Source organism: Apus apus, chromosome 5, assembly GCF_020740795.1.
Source record: "Apus apus isolate bApuApu2 chromosome 5, bApuApu2.pri.cur, whole genome shotgun sequence".
Taxonomy (NCBI): domain Eukaryota; kingdom Metazoa; phylum Chordata; class Aves; order Apodiformes; family Apodidae; genus Apus; species Apus apus.
This window is the reverse complement of record NC_067286.1, coordinates 23,003,455-23,025,846: the sequence shown is the minus strand read 5'-3', so window position 1 is coordinate 23,025,846 and position 22,392 is coordinate 23,003,455. Positions and strand designations below refer to the sequence as shown.

Genomic DNA, 22,392 nt, shown 5'->3' with positions numbered 1-22,392 from the left:
CTCCTCTGTCTTACTGGCCGTTGTATATCTGTTGTCACATGCAATAGCTGGTGGTGCTCTGCTTGGAGTGCAGTTAACGTGGAAGGCAACACACCTTGAGATTGTGGATGGTTGCATGGGTGCCTTGTGCCTCTCTCTTGCCCTGATGGAGGGGATGCCCTGCCCATCCAGCACCCAGCCCTGGATAGGAATTGCAGGGGAATTGTCTGGAGTGTGTTGTGGGGAAGAGGGAGGTGGTGACTGGTTGCAGGGGAAAGCTCTGGAGAACATGACAATTTGCAGTGAAGACCTCCCTTTTGTCTTGCAGTGCTCAGGCAAGGGGTCTTTTCAGATCCTTACAGTGACCAAAGCCATGGATGAGGTTAAGATGAATACATAAATCTGCATCTCAAAAGGTGGTTTATGCTCTAGACCTAAGCACTGCACCACCCTTACCTATCACTCACATCTGAACCACCCGCAGTGTTTCCACTGGCACTGCCTGCCATCAGCCCCAGAGTTCCCCAGCACTTACCTTTCCCTACTGGAGGTATAGGGACTGACTTTATAGGGCCTCAGAGCAGGGATGGAGTAGAGTCCTGGCTACCTTAAACCCTATCCTCATGTAATGCTGCTGGCCATCATTTCCAAACAAGGGAGGAAATCCTTGTTATAGCTGGATTTTCTCAAGGAAACCCAATCTTTAGAGAGCTGGATGATCCTAAAGTAAGGCAGACAGGCAGATGGGGCAGATGTTGTCCCAGGTGCTGACAGCCAGTTAGTGCCACTCAGCTCAGACAGGAGTGCAACAGAAGCTGCATGATGGGTCAGTACATCAGGGCATGCAAAACCCCAAGCTGCCTATAGTGGTTGTCTGTGGAGAATGGAAGTCTTCAGTAAACAACTGCCTATTCTGCCTTTCATTTACTCAAGGGTCATCATGGAATCATAAAACCTAGAAAGGTTTGGGCTGGAAGGGACCTCAAAGATCATCTAGTCCAACCCCTCTGCAATGCAATACCTCTCACTAGCCTAGGTTGCTCAAAGCCTCATCCAAACTGGCCTTGAACACTTCCAGGGAGGGGGCACCCACCAAGGGTCTGTGGACCCTTTTGAAATTAACTCCCAATAAATCACTGTTGGCCTGTTTATATGAGTCTGTGACCAAGATGATCCCATTCAATACTTTGTCCTATGTTAGTGATAGAGATTTTAGTTTTTAAAAATTATTTATGAGCTCTCATAATTTGTCTTATTCAGCATTGAGCCAGGTCTTCAGAGCATTTAGGTGTTCATATCTGGCTCTGAGGGACTTGAGAAAAGCCAAGACCCTCAGCTGACCACAGCCATGGCAAGACAATGCTGTTTGCTTTGGAAGGAGCAGACTGTTTATCCAAAAGGTATCAAATTCAGGGCTAAAGGAGAACTGGAAGCCCTTTCAAGCCCGGATCTGATCCTTGCATACCTCAGCCATCTTCCTTGGCAGACAAGCACTGGTAATATATCCGTTCAGAGGTAATAGGTGGCTATTAGAATGCAGTAGCTGACCCATCTTGACTGTCACACTTTCAAGCAGGACCTTGCACGTAGCCTGGCATACTGAAAACCTGTAGCAGACTAACCTACGCCTGGGGCTCCCTGTGTGGCATCTTCTGCCACTGAGCTGCACAGAGCTGACTGTCACCTCCCTCCGCTGTCACTTGGAAAGCCATCTTGTGGCAGATCCTGGCAGAGCACATCTCCAAGGCACTGAAGACCTTCAGGTGTTAAGAGAGACACAGATCGCTAAGAAATTCATGGGTTCCTCAGGGAGAGCCACGATCCCTTGCCTCAGAATAATTCGGTAAACATTGATCTCCTTTCACATTTAGTAGTGAAGAAGCCATTACAGCAGTTTCTTTTGCTCCCCATGGAGGCAAAGGCAGTACATTTTCTTGCTCTTTCTCTTTTCCTGTATCACATTATGGGAGCTGCAATTACAGCAGGTTGCTAGAAGCATTTTTGAGCCTTCAGAATTTGCTAGTTGGCTATTTCCTACTGTCAAAAGAACATGCCACATGAAAAAGGACTTGGGGCATCAATTGTGCCTTTTTGCTCTAGCCACGGCTTCTATGTGGAATTTTCAGAACTGATTTGTTTATATAAAAGCCAGGTTTTTTGGTGTCCTTTAAATAACATGAAAGAGGAGCAAGGAGCGCATGTTGCATTTATACAGATGGTGCTGAGCTCTACCCAAGTAGCCACAGGGTGTGTGAATTCAGCTAATCAGGCAATAAAGCAACACGTGCCCTTGAAAACAGATGTTTGTATGGAGGAAAAAAGCTAGTGCAGAAAAAAACCCAAGAGGAACAGCAACTTTCACAAACAAATAGCACACATGTGGAAACACACACACATACGTTCCCCAGGCTTCTGTGACCTTAGCTTCTCAGCAGTACTGGAGTTAAATGTTTATCAAGCTGTCTGTCCCAGTGATTTACTCAAGGGGAACATAACCAGCCAGGCACAAGAGGGTCTAAGTGCAGCCAGACCTGAGGTGGTTTTGACTCCCAAAGAAGCATCTCTGAGGCACAGAGTGGAGACAGAGCCATAAACTTACATTATACACTGGCTGCAAGACCACCAAAGGCCTGTGGACCCACCAGTGCTGTGTGGCACCTTTGCCTTTGTCCCCAGACTGCCCTTCAGGAACAGAAGTTTTTGAGATTTTTCTTCTCCTGGCTTTGGTGTTGCTCGGGCTGTCTGTTCTGCTCAGAAAAACAAGCCTCTTCTTGAAGAGAGGGGCCCTAGGTGTGGTCAGGAGAAGCACAGTAGAAAGAAACACTCCTCTCACCCTTTCATCCTTCTATGAATAGGCTTTTTTATAGGAATTTGCCCTGTCTGTAATTAGTAATGATTGAGTATCTGATCATTGCTAATAAAATCAGTGATGCCAGATTCAGTCACAAAATTCTGGGTCGTCTCTCCATCTTCAAACTCTTCTCTACACCTGCAGGCTGCAAGAGAGCTCACTCCCTGAACAGAAATAAACCTAAAGATTTGGGCTTTTGTATGTCTAAAATCCAGCCCTTCTGTTTCACCCTACATAACCCAAAATGTGGATATTTTTTAAATGATAGCCCCGTGCTGACCTCTAGGCTGCAATGACAGGCAAGGAGGCAGAAGGCTGCAACAGACAACTCAGGAACGAGTATAATGGCTTCAGCATGTGTTAAGACACGACCATAAGGAGCAGATAAGGTTACTGCTGCTGGCCAAGTCCTGGAGGTGTGCTGGTTGGGCTGCAGTGCAAATCTTCCTTGGTAAGAAGTGCAGAATACACTGCCCAAACTCCATCTAGGCAAAATTTTAGCACTGGTATTTAAGCAAGTATTGAGAGAATGACATTACAAGCCAGAACTGGATATTAAAAGCCTTCTTAAGATTCTGCACAAAAGGTTTTGGTGTTGGTTTTGTCTTGGTTTGTTTGTTTTTTAAAAAAGCATCATTTTTATGAAAAGTAAGAGTCAGACCACAGCTGTGCTGGCAGGGAGGTACACGATGAAATGGGCAGTGTAGAAGACCATAGGGATCTGGGGATGGGCAGGGGAGAAAATTCCTTTGCCCACACCTGGGTGGGAAGGCAGAAGGCCCCTATGCCACTTTGTGTGGGAGCAGAGAGGCCATCTGGCACAGCCACTTGCCACCCACGCCACTGGCAGGCAGCATCTGAGTGTGAGCTGCTGTGTAGGTGTTCCAGGCATCCCAGGCTACCCCCAGAGTGGGGCTGGGGTAGCACAGGGCTCCTCACTGAGACCACAGTGGCTCAAATGAGACACTGCCAGAGAGGTGGACTAGCAACACCAAGGCTGCTTTGCCCGGAGCCTGGGGGAACCAGCCCTGTGCTGCCTGAGACCCTGGGTTTTGTCAGCTGTGTAGCCATCTTCCAACCCCTTTAGCTGTGGGGCCATGATCACAGGATCTATGTGAAGGAGTCTTAAAGGAATCTAACAGTGAAGACTCATCGTTTGTCATGTATGTATGTGCTATCATTTCAAGCTGAGCCCAAAGTTGTGTATTTGACACATCCCACACTTCCTTGCCATGTGGATACACCAGGCTGAGGTTGCACTAAATTACATTTCATAGTTAAGCTTGTACATAGAGGTTTTACTTCATCACCCTCCCAGAATCGCACACTTCAGGGGGGAAAAAAAAATAAAAATGCAAGTTGTGAATCCACGTGTTGTGATGGTGTGTTTAAAATGCCTGTTCCCTCTAGCAAGGGTGTCAGCAGAGTGGTGTGCTGCCTGGACATCTCAGGGACTCACTGCATGGCCATGCATACAGCATGGTCTGTATTTCCTACACCACATTGCACCTCCATGGGGTTCCCAGTACAGGCACAGGGAGACTGGAAAGGTATTTCCCTTCCAGGAGAGCTGGGATGCAGACAGCTCTCCTGCCTGAAGAGGCACAGCTTGATGATGGGGGCCCATGTGCCCAGCCGTCCTGGGCTGTCCCTGCTCATTGGCAACTGATACAGGGTGACTCAGGGAAGGTCTTGGAAGTGCTGATGGTCTAGCTGGCAGCCAAGGGAGAGCAGGGTATCAGTGTGGGAAGCTAGAAAATAGCCTCATTCTACTGCTATGAGGGCAAGGATGGAGTAATAAGTAGTGAAGGAGGCACCAAGCAGTCCTGTCAGGCTTGTAAGGGTGCGGTGATACTCACATTACCTCCTTGTCATGGAGAGCTTCACAATATGTAACTCAAGGTCTATCTAGGTTTGATTAGAAACAGACACCCTAAACTTTGGACTGAAACTTTGAGGCCAGCTCCAGTTACAGGAAGTCTGGGCATATCCATATGCAGATGTATGCAATTCGTTTCCCTTCAGCAGTTAGTATGACTGTTTTGTGGTCAGGGAGCCTGTTCCTAGGGAATGAGAGTCACTCCTCTGGATGCTCAGCTGAGGGTGGATGCACATCATCCCCTTCCTACGTGCCATGCGTGTCCATGCTCCCTGCCTCCTGCCCTTCATCCCACTCTCTCTGCCCCTCTCACAGAGACAGCTCATCCCTACCAGGGCCTGCAGGGGCTGGAGGTGAAGGAGCCCGTGGCTGCTGCAGAACAGGAAGGTGAGAGCAGCGTGGCTGAGCTGGCAAGGAGGGCCCTGGGCTGGTGGCAGGTAGGCTTGGGGCACCTGCCGTGTGTGCTGTGGGGATGGCCACATGCTCCTTCTGGGTGATGGCTTGTGTCAGAGGCAACTACCACTGCTGAAAGCCCTGGGCCCAGCTCCTGGCCACAGTTTGAGCTGTGCAGTCAATGAAATTATGTCAGACCTAGAGCCTTCCTGCATGCATGTGTGTTTGTATAGACCCTTCCCCAGCCAGCTGAGCCTCCTCCACATTAAGAAATGACAGACGAGCTCCCAAGGAAAGGCCTCAGGTCTTGCATCTACTGCTCTGGAGTTGCAGGGAGACCTGGGAGTAAGGGAAGCAGCCAGCACAAAGACAGGAGAAAATGTACTGAGCTTCCTGACATAATAAAAAAAGGAAGAAAGGAGGAAAAACTTCCTGGAATACTTCCATTTATTTATTTCTCCATCTCTACTGACTCTCATGGGTGACAGTCAGTTGCTGCAAACTTTCTGGAATGGTTTTATTATCATTACTTTTCAAAATGATAAATATCGTGGCCATAGCACACAACTTACCCAGGCTGTGGGGCAGGCCACTGCCCAAGCACATTTCAGATGGGCCTGTCCACCTGCATCCCCAAGGAGTGGCCAAGCAGCTCAGTCCTTGGACAGTGCAGGTGCAGAGTCAGGCAGGGTGGCAGCCACTGGCCTGGACACCAGCCTCAGCACCCAGGGAGTATACACCTTGACAAAATGTTCCAAAGGATCAAAGCAAAGAGAGCTAAGATTATCAACGTTAGGCTTTGCTGAGCTTTACGTGGAGCTCCACCAAAACCTGCAGGAACAGTATCAGAGAAAGCAAGAAATCTGAAAATGCAGTCAGGTGGTAGTGGCAGGTAGCTCCTGTGTCTCTGGTGCCTTCCCTCAGTCCTGCCCTTGATTCCTCTCTACTAACTGGGCAATTTTTTTCTCAAATCCTTTTGTAGCTCATCCTTCCAAGCTTAAACCTGGGCCTTCCCTGCCCTTGTGCCCAAGGGTGACAGCTACATTTTATCCTCCTGTTCTCATCCAGCTAAATCCAGTGTTTCAGCTGTGAGAGTGAGAAAAGGGTGAGGATATGTATATCTTCTCACAACCTTGTTCACAGGCTTTTGGCTGTGAAGCCGTGACAAAGCTTTTCACAAAGGGCTAAACTGTAAATATACAGTGAATTAAGTAGCAGAATGTTGTAATGAGGGAGTAATGCTGGAAAAAGTGGGGATTTTCAAACACATGAGCTAAGATGCCTGAGCTGCCATTAATGACCACGGATATGACACTACTAAAGGAAATCTCCTGGTGGGGACATAACTAGATGGTGGAGCTCTTTCCCAGAAAGACTGATCCGGGACTGAGAACATTTAAAAATAGGCTAACGTGAAATTTAAAAAAAGGGATCAGCCAGATGGCATGATCTTGACTTGGTAAGGACAGCTCAGATTGGAAGTGTCACTGCACCCTTTCCTTTCTGGACCTTTAGGAGCTGAGTGTAGCAGCTCAAGGTTAAAACCTGCAATAGGGCTACCATGTTTTGTGTCCAAAGATCCCAGCTAGAAATGTGGGCACATGTGACCCTTGGCTGCATGGCACATGCTGGGTGGGCCAATTGCTCACACAAATCCCTCTTTTTCTGATCTGGGGACAGTCCACAGAGCAGTGGCAGCAGGCAAGGAAGAGCCATGGCCACTTATCAGAGGCTCCACATGCCACTGGATCCCCACTAGGATCCTGCTGGCTTGGCAATGGTCTTGCTAATTATAGGGACAGCACTGTTGCTGGAGGCAGGAGGTGGGCAGGACACCCCATCACAGCACCCTTTGCCTGTACCTGAGGGCAAGTACACGTGGTTTCACTTGTAGGTGCTTACCCTCAGAGAGGAATCAGCTCACTGCAGTGGTTGAAACATTCACCTCCTGCTTCACCATCCTGCTGGAGATGTCATGGGCTATTAATTATTAATTGCTCAGGGCAGTCAGGCAGGAGCAGCCTCCCAGGCTGCTGTCAGACTCCTCTCATTCCTCTCTGCCCTGTGCACAGGCTGAGGCTTCCATAGATGTCTTACATCAGCCTTCTCCTTGGCACTAAGCACTGCTCATAGCTTCTTTGCTGAAAGCAGTGCAAGTCCTTGCAGAAAGCTCTGTGGGTGTCAGTCAGGAGCACCCCTGCTGACACACCACTGTTGTCTGGAGACGCATGAGCAGAAAACAGGTCCCACTGAGCACCACATATGGCTGCTGTGTGCCCCTGGTTTTCTACTCCAGTATTCAGCAGGGGAGCATGGATGTGCTGGTGACTGTGGACCATCCTCTGAAGCCTGGGTTTCTGTCCCTCTATCCTTGGAGACCTCTCCTGTGGCAAGGACCAAGGAATTTATGCTCTATGGGGTTCAGTCCCACTGTGGGTGGTGGAAGGGTGAAGGAGGGTCTCACTGGGGTGCATGCATGTGAGCGTGCTGTGTTTGTGGACAGGGAGGAGCTGGCAGAGCTTGCCCCAACCTCCCCTTCCCCAGCTGTGCTGGCATCTGTGGGCTGTGATCAGCCCCCCATGGCATAACAGCTGCCACCTTCCTTGAATACAGCCAGGCCAGACACCTGTGCCACCCCTGAGCTGAGCTCCAGCAGCCCCTAAGGCCAAGGCCAGCAGCTTTCCTGTGCCCACTCAGGGCAGCAGCTTTCCTGTGCCCACTCAGGGCAGCTCCCTGCTTTGCCTCCCTCCTCTGCCCCTGCCCAGGGTGGTGTCAGCTTCTCCACCTGCATTTGGGGACTGCCACCCAACTGCCATGGCTAGAGTGGTGAACCAATTAATGGGTGGAAAGATTTACATCTGTTTCCTTCTCTCTCTCTCCTCCTCCCCAACCTGCTCAAACCTGCCCTCTTCTCCCCTTCCCACCCTCCCACCCAAATAGGTAAGGAGAGCAATTTGGGAGAGGCTGACTTGCAGCCGAGCTCCGACCCTTCGGGAATGGACAGCAGCTACCTCAGCGTGAAGGAGCCTGGGGTGAAAGTTCCCCAGGACAGGGCCAGCACAGACCTCCCCAGCCCCATGGACAAGGCTGACTCAGAGAGCAACAAGGGCAAAAAGCGGAGGAACCGCACCACCTTCACTAGTTACCAGCTGGAGGAGCTGGAGAAGGTCTTCCAGAAGACCCACTACCCAGACGTCTATGCCAGGGAGCAGCTAGCCATGAGGACAGACCTCACCGAGGCTCGTGTACAGGTAATGGGGGATGCCCTGGGGCTGGGCAAGGGGTGGCCAAGCTGCAAACAAGCCCCTGCTCTCTGGGGCATGAAAATGAGCCCTGCAAATTTGTTGTCCCTTGCTGTGCCTGAGGTCACCTGCAGCCCCACCACAGCCTGAAGGCAGCCGAGCCCTGCCCAGTGCCTGTGCTGCAGGCTAGCACAGCTCTCCTGTAGCTCAGGCACAAGGACAGGACAGAGAGGTACACCCAAGTGTGACACTAGCGTCAGCTCCTTTATTTGGGCTGGTGTCCTGAGCTGCAGGGCTCACAGAGAGGCCTCTTGTCCTTCAGCTAGCGGGGCAGCAGGCCAGTAAGCCTCACTGTCACCATAAGCAAAACTATTTCCTTCAGGACGCTTGTCAGGGGACACAGGTTCATTAGGCTGAGTGAGAGCAAGCTTTTACCCACAGCTCTTTCTGTCAAGGTGGGATGTGGAAGCGACCAGGACTTTTAGTACCAGACAGTATGAGGTGATACAGGAGAAGCAGCTGTTGCTGCCTGCTTGGTTAAGCAGGCACTAAGACTGCATGAAGCCTGGTCATCTGGAGCAAAAAAAAAAAAAGGTGCTCCCACCATCTTGAGAGAAGCAGAAGATTCAAACAGCCACACTGCAGTCTCACCACCTCCACCCATACGAGAGCCAGCTCCCCTGAACTAACCCAGGGCTCCAGCAGAGCTGGACGCTCTGAATGGACACTCACCACTCCACACTGAAGGAGTGAATGATTCTCTGAATGCTGCTTTCCCCCCTGAGTCCAGGTTAAACTGCAGACCTGCCAGAGGTCAGAAGCATTTGCAAAAAGAAGCACCATCACTTGGAGTGGACATCCACAGCTCACACCTCGATGGCCAACAGAGGTCACGCTGAAACTCAGGCTCCCCTTCTCCAGTCTAGCTAATCCTGTGACTTTGTTCTGCGGGCATTTATCAGCTCACCACCCCCAGACCTACATTAGCATTGAGAATAGCTGGTGTGTGGAGGCTTCTGATGATCCTCTTATACCAGGAAGACTTCCAGGTCCCAGGCAGCCTGGCTTGCCCTCTGCTCTGACCTCCACAAGCAGTTGTTGCAAACAGTTGAAGCAGTGAGGCCAGCATCCTTGCATAAGTCCGTTTTTCTCTCTGCGTTTCCTTCCAGTTTCAGCCAGCTGCAGGGTTTTTCTTGTCTATTTGCTTAAACTGGTGCACAGGGCTGGTGTGCTCTTCTTCCCCACAGCTGTTTCTCTTCAGGTCAGACATGGCACATTTCAGTAGAAAGCAGCATGATTCCCGTTGGTCCCACACACGGCATGCTGAGCACCAGGGGGTGGACAGAGGACAGCAGCACTACAAACACTAGCTCTGCTCTTCTGCCACTGGACACATCCCTTGACTTCCCAGGGATACACCACAAGTGCTGACACTTGTGTGAGGTCTTCCGGGAGCCCAGGCACAGCTTCAGGTTACCTACTGCACATGAAATTTCTTGTGCTCAGGAATGAGAATGAGGTGCTGCTGGAAGGTGGAGAGCTCCTCCTGCTCACCTCTGAGCCAGGGGGTGCAGCTAGTATATCCCAGCCAGCATGTAGGGGCTGTCTAGCAGAGCCAGGGCAGGCATGGCAGATGAAATCCACAAGTTCATTACATGTGACCCATGATCTCGGGGCTTTTTTCCCTACTTTACCACTGGATAACACCAAGGCCAGATGCACCTCCTCAGGCAGCCAGGAGGAAATCTGGCAGAGGCAGAGTGCAGCCTGTGGGTTTCACCCTGCCCTGGGATGAGTGCCCCAGCAGCCACTGCCATGGGCATCTCAGAACAGCCTCTCTCCTCTTGTGACCACCAGCTTGCACCTCTCCCTTGGGATGGCAATGATAGGGCTCGTGCAGCAGAGTGGCTGAGAGTCTCCTCTAAGTAGCCTGGCTGCTCAAGCACTTACCCTGGGCTGAAAGGGGTGAGCACTTGGCATTTCACTCATTCCCCCAGCCCTGATGGGAAGGTCCCCATCCCTTGGGCTGTGAGCTGGCACCCAGCCACTGCCTGGTGATGAAGGGCTGCTATGCCATCAGTAGAAATGCAGACTCCCTTTCACTGGAGAGTAAGAACCAGCCATCCCATGCAGAACACTGCATGTGTTGGCTGGGCAGACTCAGAGGCACCCGAGGTGCTGGGTGCTTCATGTGGGTTTCCAAGGGGCTGGGGCTGCCAGCTTGTGAGCTGTTCAGCCTTGGCACAGTGGTGGCAACACCACAGCTCAACAGTCCCTCTCCCAAGGAAGGTACAGTCTTCTAAGGGATAGCAAGTGTCCTGGGATAATTTACTGGAGGTCAGCTTCAGCTGCCTGCAAGGCTGAACTAAGCAAAGCAGAGCGGCAGGAAGGCGAGGCACGCAGTGGGTTTGGGGTGTGATGCTCCCTCCCATGGCTGAGCCAGCTTTTGGCTGGAGGTCATCCCCTCTGGCCAGGCTTGGCTCCCTGGGGAGCGCAACCAGCCACCACATTGCAGGCAGGAGCAGATGTGGAGCCCAGACAAGCAAGTGGCAGCTCTGTTTTTTTCCATCCCTTTCCCAAGCTCACGCTTCATTAGTAAAATAGCTGCCAGAGATCTGAGTGCCTGGAGAAGAGCTCGTGCCAGCAGCGGGCATTGGGAGGTCCATGCTGTCTGTAGAGCAGTGGCATCCTGCAGCCTGGCCCCTCTCCTTTCTCTGACTGCCTGGGTTTCCAGCTATCAGTACTGGTGCCCACCAACATCAAAACTAATTCCCCCAGTGACGCAATGCAATGTTTTCCCTGCCTATTCCCTGCGGCCTGGTCCCTTGTTGCCAAGTGCTATTCAGCTACTGCACATCCCTGTTTTCCAGAGCTAGAGCCATGCCTAAGTCCTGCACCGAGGCAGAGGCACCCATCCAGGAAGAGGCTGTTAGAGCTCAAAAACAAACCTGCAGGAGTGGACAGTGGGCAATGTGTTCATGTAGATTCTAAGCATGCACAGCCCATTCCTTCCCCCTTCTCTTCCATGGATGGGGTTGAGGAGCCCCAGAAAGAGCTCCTGCTCTGTACCAGCAACTGCCTGTGCTTCTTGCAGCCCATCCAGGGCTGCAGCAGATGTCTGAGGTGGTGGCAGAAACATGGTAGACACATGACACACTGCTCTTTCTCCTTGCATGCAGACACACACATACACATCCCCAAGCCCATCTCCGGCTGCTCACCTCTCTTGGGCTGTGAGTACCTTTGCCTCCTGGTCTGCCCTGTGGCAGAGGAAAAAGAGATGGGACTAGAAGGAGGGATTGCCACCAGGGAATAGAAGCCCTCTGCCAGTCCCCCTCAGAGCCAGCCTTATGACTGCTGGAACTCCTAATGAAATGTTTTTGGCAGTGACCCTGTGATGCGTCGGGGGGCATGAAAGTGAGAGGGAAATGTCAAACTGCTGTAGCAAAATCACTGCCTTGGAAAAAAAAAAAAAGAGAAAAGCAAAGCAAGAAGTAATATATCTTGATCCCTTTTCCCCCATAAAACCCTGGGAGGCTGGTGGAAGGAGCGGAAAGACTGAGCTAAGCCTGCAGGAAATTAAACATGAAATGAAAACAAGCTCAAGTTATTCAATTCTCTCATCCCAGGCTCCAATTTCCCATTCCAGGCCACTGATAAAATGGTGTCCAGTTTCAGTGCTCAAGGATGAATTCTGGCTCTGTTCTTGCAGGCTGGAAAGCAAAGGGCTGGTGGCCATCTCCAGGAAGAGGGGAGACAGACTGGCCTGTGGCAGAGGGATGGAGTCCTGGAGAGAGACAGGCAGACATACACACAGATGGAGACTGAGCAGAGGGAGGAGAGCACAGAGGCCAGAGGGACAGAGACGGGCAGAACAGATGCTGTGAGGCTGCCAGGAGACTGCATGAGCAGGAGCAGCACATGAGGCTTGAATGTGGTGGGCAGCTCTTGCCCACTGCCAGGCAGTGATGCAGTGAGGGGGCCATGAGCACAGGGCGTGGGGTGGCTGCATCTGGCCCTGTGGCTGCCACCAGCCCAGCACCACAGGTGCAGAGGCCAGCCTCACCCTCCATCGCTGGGCATGGCTGGTAGGAGGGAGGGGAAATCATCTTTTTTGTAAACTTGGAGGAAGGATGAATGCAGCAATGCAGTCCTCAATATCCCTCCATGGCCAGGGGGCCTGGGTGAGGTCCCAGCTCAGCCCATCCACCCGTGTCGTGTGGGGGAGACCTGGGGCTTGGTGGCAGGGGCAGACCAGCAGCACTGGCTGGGCGCCAGAGGAGCAGAAGCGAGACAGCAAGCAGGAGCCTCCTGCTTTCTTTGTCTCAGGCTGTTCCAGGCCTCTCCACCCCACACCCCCCAGCCCCCCCAGCACATCAGCTGTGCATGCATATGGATTTAGGTACCAGCACATGGCTGAATGTTTATGGAGACATGAAACATCTTCTGTTTCTTAGATTTTTATAGGACTGATTTGGTACATCAGGGCCTATCAAAGCATTGTCTGCAGGAGTCAGATACATGACATTCCCCTACACTCCCACTCTAATTCTAACACTGAGATGCAGCCCACAGTGACTGCTAATGCCTGCACCAAGGACTGCTCACTGACCCCAGAGGGCACCCTGCACCGACTGCTGCAGCCTCCAGTCACACCCCAGTCCCCTCACCGCTTCTCTTGACTAAAGGTGGACTGTGGAAAATGGACTTGTTTTTTAGATTTGTTGTTTATAAGCAAGTGCCTTCTAACACTGGGGAAAGCCAGGAAATCCTTAGGATTAGTTGTTTTTTTGCTGACATCTTTGCATTATGCATTGCCCTGCCTGCTCTGTCCTCCCTGGAGCACTGCAGGGGCCTGCAGAAACCTGACTGCAAGTATCAAACAGCCTAAAGGGATTTGAATAAGAAGAGAAAGAAGAACTTTAAAAACTGGTCCACACCTTGTTGCAAGTGTTTTGGAGCAGCGGCTCACTGCCGGCACTTGGAGCATCTCCAGTGGCCCTGGCACCAGCCCTTGGACTGAGGACACTTATCCTTTCAGCCCAGTTGCAATGGTTTGCCACAGCTTCCCAGCCCACCAGCCACACGGGGATTGCAAATTGAGAACTGCCAGTTGGAACAGTTTTGCTCTGCCAATACCAGTCCAAGCAAACGTGCAAATGAGGAGCAGCAAGGAAAAAGCCTGTGCTGGACCCCCGGCTTCACCTCAGCCGGCCCTGGGAAACCTCCCCGTGGCTCCAGCAGGCTGGGGGAAGCTGCCTGTGCCCACCCTGCACTGACGGCTTCCAAGGTTGCGGTGCAGAGCCAGGCGCTGCTGCGGGGCTCGGGAGGTGGCAGCGCCGGTGCGGGCTGGGATGGCGGGCGGGCCGGGATGGCAGGCAGGCCGGCCACTGCTTTCGCCAGCCCGGGGAATGGCCGCATATGCCAGGCATATGTTTGCCCCAGCCGTGCACACAGCCCGTGCTCTGCTCCCTACCTGCTCTCCACCCCCTGTGCACAGCAGGGCCTCCTCCGCCTGAGGAGGAACCAGGTCACCACCGCTAGCTTTGAATCTGCAGATCAAAGCGGCATGATCTGGGCCAGCCCTGGGACTGGCCTGCAGCTGGGCTGGAGCGGCTGTGCCAAGAAGAGGTAGAAGAAAAGCAGACAGATGCCTCGGGCATCAAACCTGCTCCAGTAGGACGCTTCTCGTGTGCAGCATGTGCTCAGCTGGGATAATGCTAGGACCTTTCTGCTGGTGCTTTTTGCACCCTCTGAAAATCCTCATAGGGTTTTTGAACCGGGTGGGGTGTTACTAGCAGGTTGCTGCTTTGGCTGTGGTTAGTCTGGCTGGCTCGTGGATGGCCCATACCAGGGGCACTGCCGTGACAGCGGTGCGGGCGACTGTGTCTCAGACCACCAGCAGCCCCCGTGGGGAGGAGATGCCCAGGTGCTGCACCTTCTGCTCCCCGCACCATGCAGACCACAGCTCCTGGCCAGGCCCTCGCGCCACAGGGCTGGCCACCAACAGAGCTGCGAGAGGCTACGTTGGGCTGCTTGCTTGGTGGGGAGGGGGAAACTGAAGCAGGAGAGCCTGAAATGACGCTTCCAGCATAAGTAAGGTTGTCTCAGACCAAAAACTACAGACCCTCGGGCCTGTCTCTCCCTGTAGCAGCTTCTAGCTGTGCTGATGCAGGCTGCAAATGCCTCCCAAAAGCCGGCCTGCCGCCCTCTCCTGTGCTGACTGCCCGGCTCACCCCACTGTTGTCCTTCAAAGGGTGCCAGGGTCTGGTTTTTCCAAGTGCCTGCAGAGCTGCCCCATGGCTGGGCACAGGCACAGCCAAGCTGCTCGTTAGAGGTGCCCCCCCCTCCATGACACTCCACGTAAAACTCGAAGCAGAACCCAGCAGCTCTTGGACTGCTCCTTTCATGCACTGGCGTGACCTGCACAACTCAGCCCCTGGTGATCGCCTGCATCTCTCAGTGCCTTCAAAGCAGCTCTTGATTGATGTCTTTCCCTGACTCACAAGTTTCAAGAGGCTTTGAAGACACTAGGCCAGGCTCTGATCTCTCTCATGCTGATGCAAATCAGGAGCAATGGTGCTGACAACAGTGCAATAATCCACACTGATGTCAAGCCAGTAAAAATAAGAGCAGAAACAGTGTTTTGGTCTTTCCTCTGCCTTCAAGGGATCTGAGCAGTACAATGAAGAAGAGCTGCAACCATGCAAAGAAAACTCCATGTAAAGCAAAGAACATGTAACTGTAGAGGGCACTTGTCCTTTCCTGCAGCTAAGAAGGGAAGGGATATTCCACATGTTCTTTTTTAACAGTTAAGAAAAATAAGAGTTCAATGAGACATGCAAGCTTTCAGCCAAGGGCACTATCACAGCAGGATTAGGCCTGGGGAAAGCCCTAGCCCAGCAGGTTTCAGCCTGGTAGCAGCACTCTGGGGCTTACTGGCACTTCTCGTCTGAGACTGGCTGATGGCACGAGAGCTGCAGGCAGTGCCTGCGTAGTGCTGATTAGAGCCACAAGGAACAGGGGTTATCCCAGGCCAAACCAGGCCACAGGAGGCAAGAGCTGTGAATGTCTGCAGAGAGGTGGGACATCAAAAGTTCAGCATCACCTTCTGTCTGGGATACTCCTAGTCTGGGAGTGCAGGCTGGTCCCAGTCCCCCTGGGGATGCTAGGCAGGACTGCTGTTCCCAAAGGAACTTGTGAGCAGAGAAGAACCCTATCCTCATGCCACACTCATCCACCCCCCCAGCAAGCTCTGTGTGCCAGTGGGCACTCAGCCACTGCCAGCCCCCTCTGTTCACAGCCCCCTGTCACCCCCTCCCCAGGTGTGGTTTCAGAACCGACGAGCAAAGTGGCGCAAGCGAGAGCGGTTTGGCCAGATGCAGCAGGTCCGGACCCACTTCTCCACTGCCTACGAGCTGCCCCTGCTCACCCGTGCTGAGAACTACGCCCAGGTGAGCACATCCCCTCTGCCCCCCTGGTCTGTCTGTCCCGATGCCTGTTGGACATACCACCTCTGCTCACAGTCCCCTCCAGGAGACACTTTGCTCCTCCAGTTCATCCACTGGCCCTCAGGCAAGGCTGCAGGAGCACTAGGGTTGGAGTTCTATTAGCAGACACTGAAGGGCCAGGAATTATTTAGCTGGGTGTCCTGCCCAGCTCCCTCATTCCCTGGCCCAGTGCAGCCATCTCTAAAGCAGGCACAAATGTGTGACATAGTGCAGCCACCCTTCTGGGCAAGGGTCACCCTGCTCCAGCACATCCTAGTACACTGTCCTTCTCCGTCACATCTGCTGCTCCCCACTGCCTTCCCACTGATTTAGAAAAGGTCCTGAAGGCTATTTAAGGCTTTAAACAAGCAGTTCCTTGGAAAGCTTCCTGTTGCCCTGCCTGGGTTTCCATGCCCCTACTTCAGCAAGCTGGAAAAAAAGTATTTTTCCCTTGGCAAATTCCCACAGCCGTCTCCCAGCAATGGCCACAGTGCACTCGGTGATGCCTGGGGATGCTTCCCAGGGATCTCGTAGGTTTGTGCTCCAAAGAAAGGGTGGGAATAGCCTTGTTGGGGTATTTGGGGTTGCTCCCAGGGACTGTCAAGACCGTTCCTGTCCTGGCCCAGAAGGCAGGTGATACATCTGCCTTTCTCAACCTCTTGTCCTGGGAAACCTGTCACCACAGTAGCTTCCTAAGCAGTGGGCCAGTCCCCATTTCACAATGCTGTCTTCAGAGCTGCCAGGGTGGCTGGGCATTCATTAGCTTGAGGGCTAGGCTGTGCCCTGGCGAAGCACCCCATCCTGCCGGCTCCTCTTCCTGCCACCCGGAATTTGCTGGAGGGTGCAGGAACCCGACTTGTCCTCACAGATCTGCTGGGAGTCCTCACCCCCTGACACCCCTGCTGTCAGCTACCTCCCCAGCCAGCACTGCACCAAAGCTTCCCTGCAGCCAAGCCAAGAGTGCTTGACCTCTGTCCTGCTTGGCGTCTCCCCTGAACTGAACAAGAAGCCCTTATGAAACAGCTGAGAGATGCCAAAGCAGCTTTTCAAGCAGAGGCCACTCTCAGTAGCCTTCTCAGCACTCCCTTCACTTGCTTTTGTAACTTAGACTGCTCCCTCCCTCTGTACTGCCCTCATCTCCCAGCCCGAGAAATCAAAAATACAAAAAGCAATTTGCAGGAGGTATGGGATCAGAGAGGGCCCAAAGGTGAGCGGTGCAGTGGGGTGGCGAGTGCTCTCACACTCCAGCCAGCTGCTCACCTACTCCTGGCTTTCATCCTGCATGCCTGTCCTCCCCACCACATCACACCTTCTCCCCTGGCAAATACTGAGCTCCCTCTCTTCTTCTGCAATATTATTTAAGGAGTGATGCTGCAGGAGCCCAGACAACCACATGAGGTGGCTCTGGCTCTGCAGCAGGGCAGGTGATGCTTCCTGGATGGGCAACAAGCACTGCTGGGGAGAGGGGCAAGGAAACTGCCTGTGCTGGGGGCAGCAAGCTCAGCTCCGCTCTGAGTGGCACGTTTGTCTGGTGCAAAAAGGCTCTTGCCTAGGCAAAGTCGCTCTGAGCTGAGGCAGAACAGATTGGTGGTCTTGCAGCCCCCCTTTCTGCCTGTTGCCTCTATAGTGGGTAGGCCTACAGAAACCGTGGATAACACCAGGTTTCCTGTGCTAAAAGCTCCAGAAAGTCCTCACAGTGAAAACAAAACAAAACAACAACCACCAAAATAACTGGGAGCAGAAGGGAATGGACAAAGTAAGAGGCAAGTGCACAGTCCTGCTCCCCTGCGAGTCTCCTGCACTTGCAGCCCCTGCCAGGCATTTTGGAGGGGACCTGCTGGCTGTGGGGAGGCTGTGGGGAGCTGCTGCTGCTGGCAGGGGCCAGCGCCCCACATCCCGCCACCCTCTGCCCCTGCATGCGGAGCTGACCCGCAGGCCAGGGGCTGGGGCTGGACATGCCAGGGCTGGGCTGGACATGCCAGGGGCTGGGGCTGGACATGCCAGGGCTGGGGCTGGACATGCCAGGGCTGGGCTGGACACGCCGTCTCCCCCTCAGGCCTGCCGCCAGCAGCAACCCGCAGCGGGCAGCCCTATCGCTTCTCTTCCCATCCGCAGATCCAGAACCCTTCCTGGATCGGCAACAACGGTGCCGCCTCCCCCGTGCCCGCCTGCGTCGTCCCCTGCGAGACCGTGCCCTCCTGCATGTCCCCCCACGCGCACCCCCACGCGGCCGGCGGCGTCTCCGAGTTCCTCGGCGTCTCCAGCCCCGGCAGCCACGTGGGGCAGACTCACATGGGCGGCCTCTTCGGCGCCGCCGGCATGAGCCCCGGCCTGAACGGCTACGAGCTGAACAGCGAGCCGGACCGCAAGACCTCCAGCATCGCTGCCCTGCGGATGAAAGCGAAGGAGCACAGCGCCGCGATCTCCTGGGCGACATGACCCGGCTGCAGCCCAGCGCCCGCCAGCGCCGAGAAAGCACACGGGGACAGCCCATAAACCCACCCGCTAGGACTCCCGACAGCAGTTGCCTCCTCGGGGATCTGAACGCAGCACTTTTAGCTACCCTAGGTATATAAAGTACGTATGTCAAAGTAAGTGGAGTGTTTCCAACGTATGTGCGGCAGCTCCTGGCTTCCTGGGATCGGATGAGGAGAGGGAGGCTGTGGAGCAGCACCTCTTCCAGTGAGATCCGGGTTGGGATGCGTCCTCCCTCACCACCACCTCCCCAAGAACCTGGGCATTTTTTCTCCTTGCTCCTTTTTCTGACACCAGATCAGCCTTTCCAAAGAGCAAGAGCCCACTGGCATTTCAGCAGCTTCCCCGGTACCATCACCTCCCACAAACAACTTCCCCTCCTAGTTTGCCAACAGTGTTGCTCAGATCTGTTCTGCCCTGGGCAGGGGACTGAATGGGGACTCTGGCACCAGCAAAGAGACAGCTCTCAGGCTGCTCCCATCCTCTTAGCAGGAGCAACAAGTTCCCACAAATGTACAGGGAACAGGGCTGGGAAGATACGTATGGATAGAAAGACAAAATTATCCCATCTCCTACCATGCTTCCTCTCTATCTTGCAGTCTGAGGTGAAGCACAGAGCCACAGAAGCCTGTAAAGGGAATGCCTCCCTTCCCAACACAGCAAGGTGCCACCGTGCTGGGAGTCTGCCAGCTCATCTGGCTGGAGGTGCATTCAGGCAGATCATAGCTTCCCAGCACAGCTGGCTGCCCCAGGGAATGCCTGAAGTTTGCTTGCCGTGGTCGTGGTCAATGTTGAGCCTCATAGGCACGGTGGGGCAGCAAAATGTGTCCTCCAACTTCCACTGGGTAGGGAATTACTATCCTCAATTTAAAGACAGCTGGTCTCGGGAGGGGGGGAGCACAGTTGCTGCGTAAATCCACAGGTCCCCAGAGAGACTGCTCTAAGGAACTGCTCAAGTGCTAGCACACAGCCATGGTTGTGTGAGGCCCCTGAATGCCACATATCCCTTGTCCTGCAGTGGCAGCCTTTCCCTGCAGCCCTTGACCAGGGCCCTGCTGCAGGCAGCCACTGCAGGTCCCTCTGCGTGGGGAATGGTGCAAGGGAGCAGGCTGGGGAGAGACCCAAGGCTGGACATCACTGTTAAGTAAGATCTCCTTCACAAGACTAAATATTTTCCAAGTTTTTTAATGACCTTGCAGTGCTAAGAATAATTTTGGAACTTCCTTTTCCCCTACTGAATTATCACCAGGGCGGAGAAGCTGAAGGTCAGCTGAGTGCTCAGCCACTATGGCTGTGTGTGGCTATGCAGGCTCAACTTGAGCTGGGGCAGCAGCCTGTGAGAGTTACAAGGGAACTGCAGGATTTTACTCTAATAAAAGTGTGTGTGTGTGTGTGTCACCCTGCCCTCCCTCCTTATGCTCATTGTTAGGGGATCTTGTAGTTCAAGGTTCAGGAATATTTAGTGGTCTTGGAAAAGGCTCCAAATAAGCTACAACCAAATGTCAGGTTTCAGGTTAACAAGGTATGCAAGTATTTCTGTAGTGCCTAGACTGCCATACACTACAAAAATGAAACACCATTGCTAGATCATATGTAAGATATGTTTATTGGAATAAGAGAAGACCACTAGTACTGTCTCTTTCCTCAGAATGCTAAGAGATGCCTGCCTTGGTACTCACAGGGAACCATCATGCATTTAAACACACCATGCGGGACCAGGACCCCTCTCATCACAAGCAGCCAGGACTTAGGTCCCAGCCTAAACATCCAGCTGAGCCATCAGGCATGATGGCTTAGGTGCTAAAGGTGATGCTGATCACTGAACTGGACAGGATCGCATTGACCATTTGGAGGTGTATGACACCCCCATCAGGTGCCCAAGAAGCCAGTGGGGGTCCCAGGCCACCCACACACCAGTGGCATGTGGTGGTTTCTCCAGAAGATTTTGTGCAGGCAGCCGATTGTACTGAGAGCATTTTCCCAGGTAATCTTGTGAAGAGCTGCTGCCTGAACAGCCAAGGAACACTATTGACAAGGCAAATTAGCACCAGGCAGAGCTGAGAAGTGGGTGGTAAGGCGGATGGACACAGGTACTATGTGGCCTGCAGGTACTGAAGGCAGGAGGACTGTAGCCATTCAGGACCTTACCTGCATTCCCTACTGAAGCTAAAGGGTAGCTTTTCCTCATGGACTTCCATGGGGCCAGGATTTCACCTGAGCTGTTTAATAGCCCAGAGGATTAAATGCTGTATCCCTTGTCTTGTTAGAAAGAAAGGAGAGTCTCCTGGCAGCAGTCTTGGCATTTAGAAAGGCTTGGCTCCTGCTTTCTCTCACCTTAAAATCCACGTGCAAAGCACACATTGGACTCATTCAATCTGTTTTAAATGCCACCATGCATACCCAGCCCTGAGCCTGCCTGAAAGCACCATGAGGCCAGGGGGGACGTTGCTCTGCCTTGCAGCTCTGGGTGCTGCAGCCACACCAGCACGGCCCCTCCTGCCCACACCCGCAGGTCACACTGAAGGCTCTCCCCTCTACAGCCTCCGAACGCAGCTATTCAGGCAGTTCTTAAGTTACTTGCATCTGTCCTCACATTTTTAAATTAATTTAAAAGTTTCTTTAAACTAGCTGTTAAATTAACAAGAAAAGCTGATAAATATATATATATACTTTATATATATATATATATATGTGTATCTTAATCTAGCCAACCTGCAGCTACTGCGTCTCTTAAGGGTCACAGGGTCAGTACTGTTCTGGCAATCTCATGTTACCACAATGATGCCTTTTGTTATTATTATTATTATTATTTTAATACCTTTCAGCTCTATTTATGGCTTTCCTTTCTATTTATTTCTTATTTAGTACTTTACTCCTGTCCATACATTGAGATGTGATTCCATGGCTTGGCTTTGCCTGTCAAGCTGCAAGCTTCATCCCCAGTTGCCACTAAAATGTCTCACAAGTGTTGGCTGCCCCAGCACCTGCCATGCTGGTGCCTGTGGTGGCATCCTCTGTGAGTGCAGCACCTGCAGCACGTGGGTCACTGGGCTCTCTCACCCTCTGTCTCTGGCCTCATGGAGCTAGCAAAATGTTCTTCATTCTTCATTCACAGCCCTGGCTGTGGCTGTGCAGCAGGTACCCTTGCAAGGGGGCTGCCTACATCGCCCATAGTTAGAAACACTAAAGAGCTGTTCCACAACTTTGAGACTAGGAGGAGGCAAACAGTGAGAGCAGCATGGGTTCCTGCACTGGCTTACAGGTGGTCAGGTGCCACTTGCTGTTGTGTACATGGAGATACTTCTTGCCTATGAGCAGTAGCTAGTGCTTTGGTAGCAACTGCAAACCAGTGGTGAACCAGACTTGGGGGTTACTGGGCCCAGTGGTGTCCAGACTCTAAAGGCTGTGGTGCCTGAACAAGCTCATGAGGAGAGAAGTAAGGCAGGGGCCAGGTCAGCCCCCAGGTACATCACCCACTACCAGCACTGCCACCTGCCCACACTCCTAGCAGGCTCTCCAGCCAGCAGCCAGACTCCAGCTGCCTCTTCTTGAACATGCTCAGGTCTCACTACCCTAGCACCTCCCTGGGTAGAGCCCATGGGACCAAGAGAGCAAGGTGAATGAGGACCAGGTTCCCTCTCATCTAGAGCTCACAGCAGTGTGTAAGCAAGCACCCCTGCCGGGGCATGTGTCCCTGCCAGAGCACACATCCCTGCCTGAGCATGCCTGGCCCAAGTCATGAGGGTGAGCAGGGTGTATGGAGGCCACGTGCAGGGACAGCATGTCACACGAGGTGGCAGAGCTGCAGCACACGTGGCTTTACCTGCCCCATCAGCTGCAGGGATGCAGCACCAGCTTGGGCCAGGTGTACCCAATGTGTGGCCCAAGAAGGCTGCTGGTGGAGCTTCTCTTGCAGTGGAGGTGTTTTGGGGCAGGGAGGTGTATTTCCGTGTTTCCCGGAGTACACACAGACCAGGCAGCATGTTGTAAAAAACTCTCCAAAGGCAAAAATGTAGTTTCCAGGAAAAGCTTTGAAAACTCATCCAGCAGAGGCAGAACATCACGTTTATGTCGCTGCTCTGA

General features: G+C 53.0%; 1 protein-coding gene across 2 annotated transcripts in view; it reads left to right on the top strand.

The window, feature by feature from the left end:
- Nucleotides 1-20,957, top strand: part of ALX4 (ALX homeobox 4) — a 40,185-nt gene extending 19,228 nt beyond the window's left edge. For both annotated transcript variants that reach the window (XM_051621248.1, XM_051621249.1), the window contains exons 2-4: nucleotides 8,043-8,353; nucleotides 15,670-15,798; nucleotides 17,950-20,957. In XM_051621248.1, the coding sequence (XP_051477208.1) occupies nucleotides 8,043-8,353; nucleotides 15,670-15,798; nucleotides 17,950-18,273 (764 nt within the window). In that variant the 3' untranslated portion in view covers nucleotides 18,274-20,957. The remainder of the gene's footprint in view (nucleotides 1-8,042; nucleotides 8,354-15,669; nucleotides 15,799-17,949) is intronic.
- The last annotated feature ends 1,435 nt before the right edge of the window (nucleotides 20,958-22,392 follow it).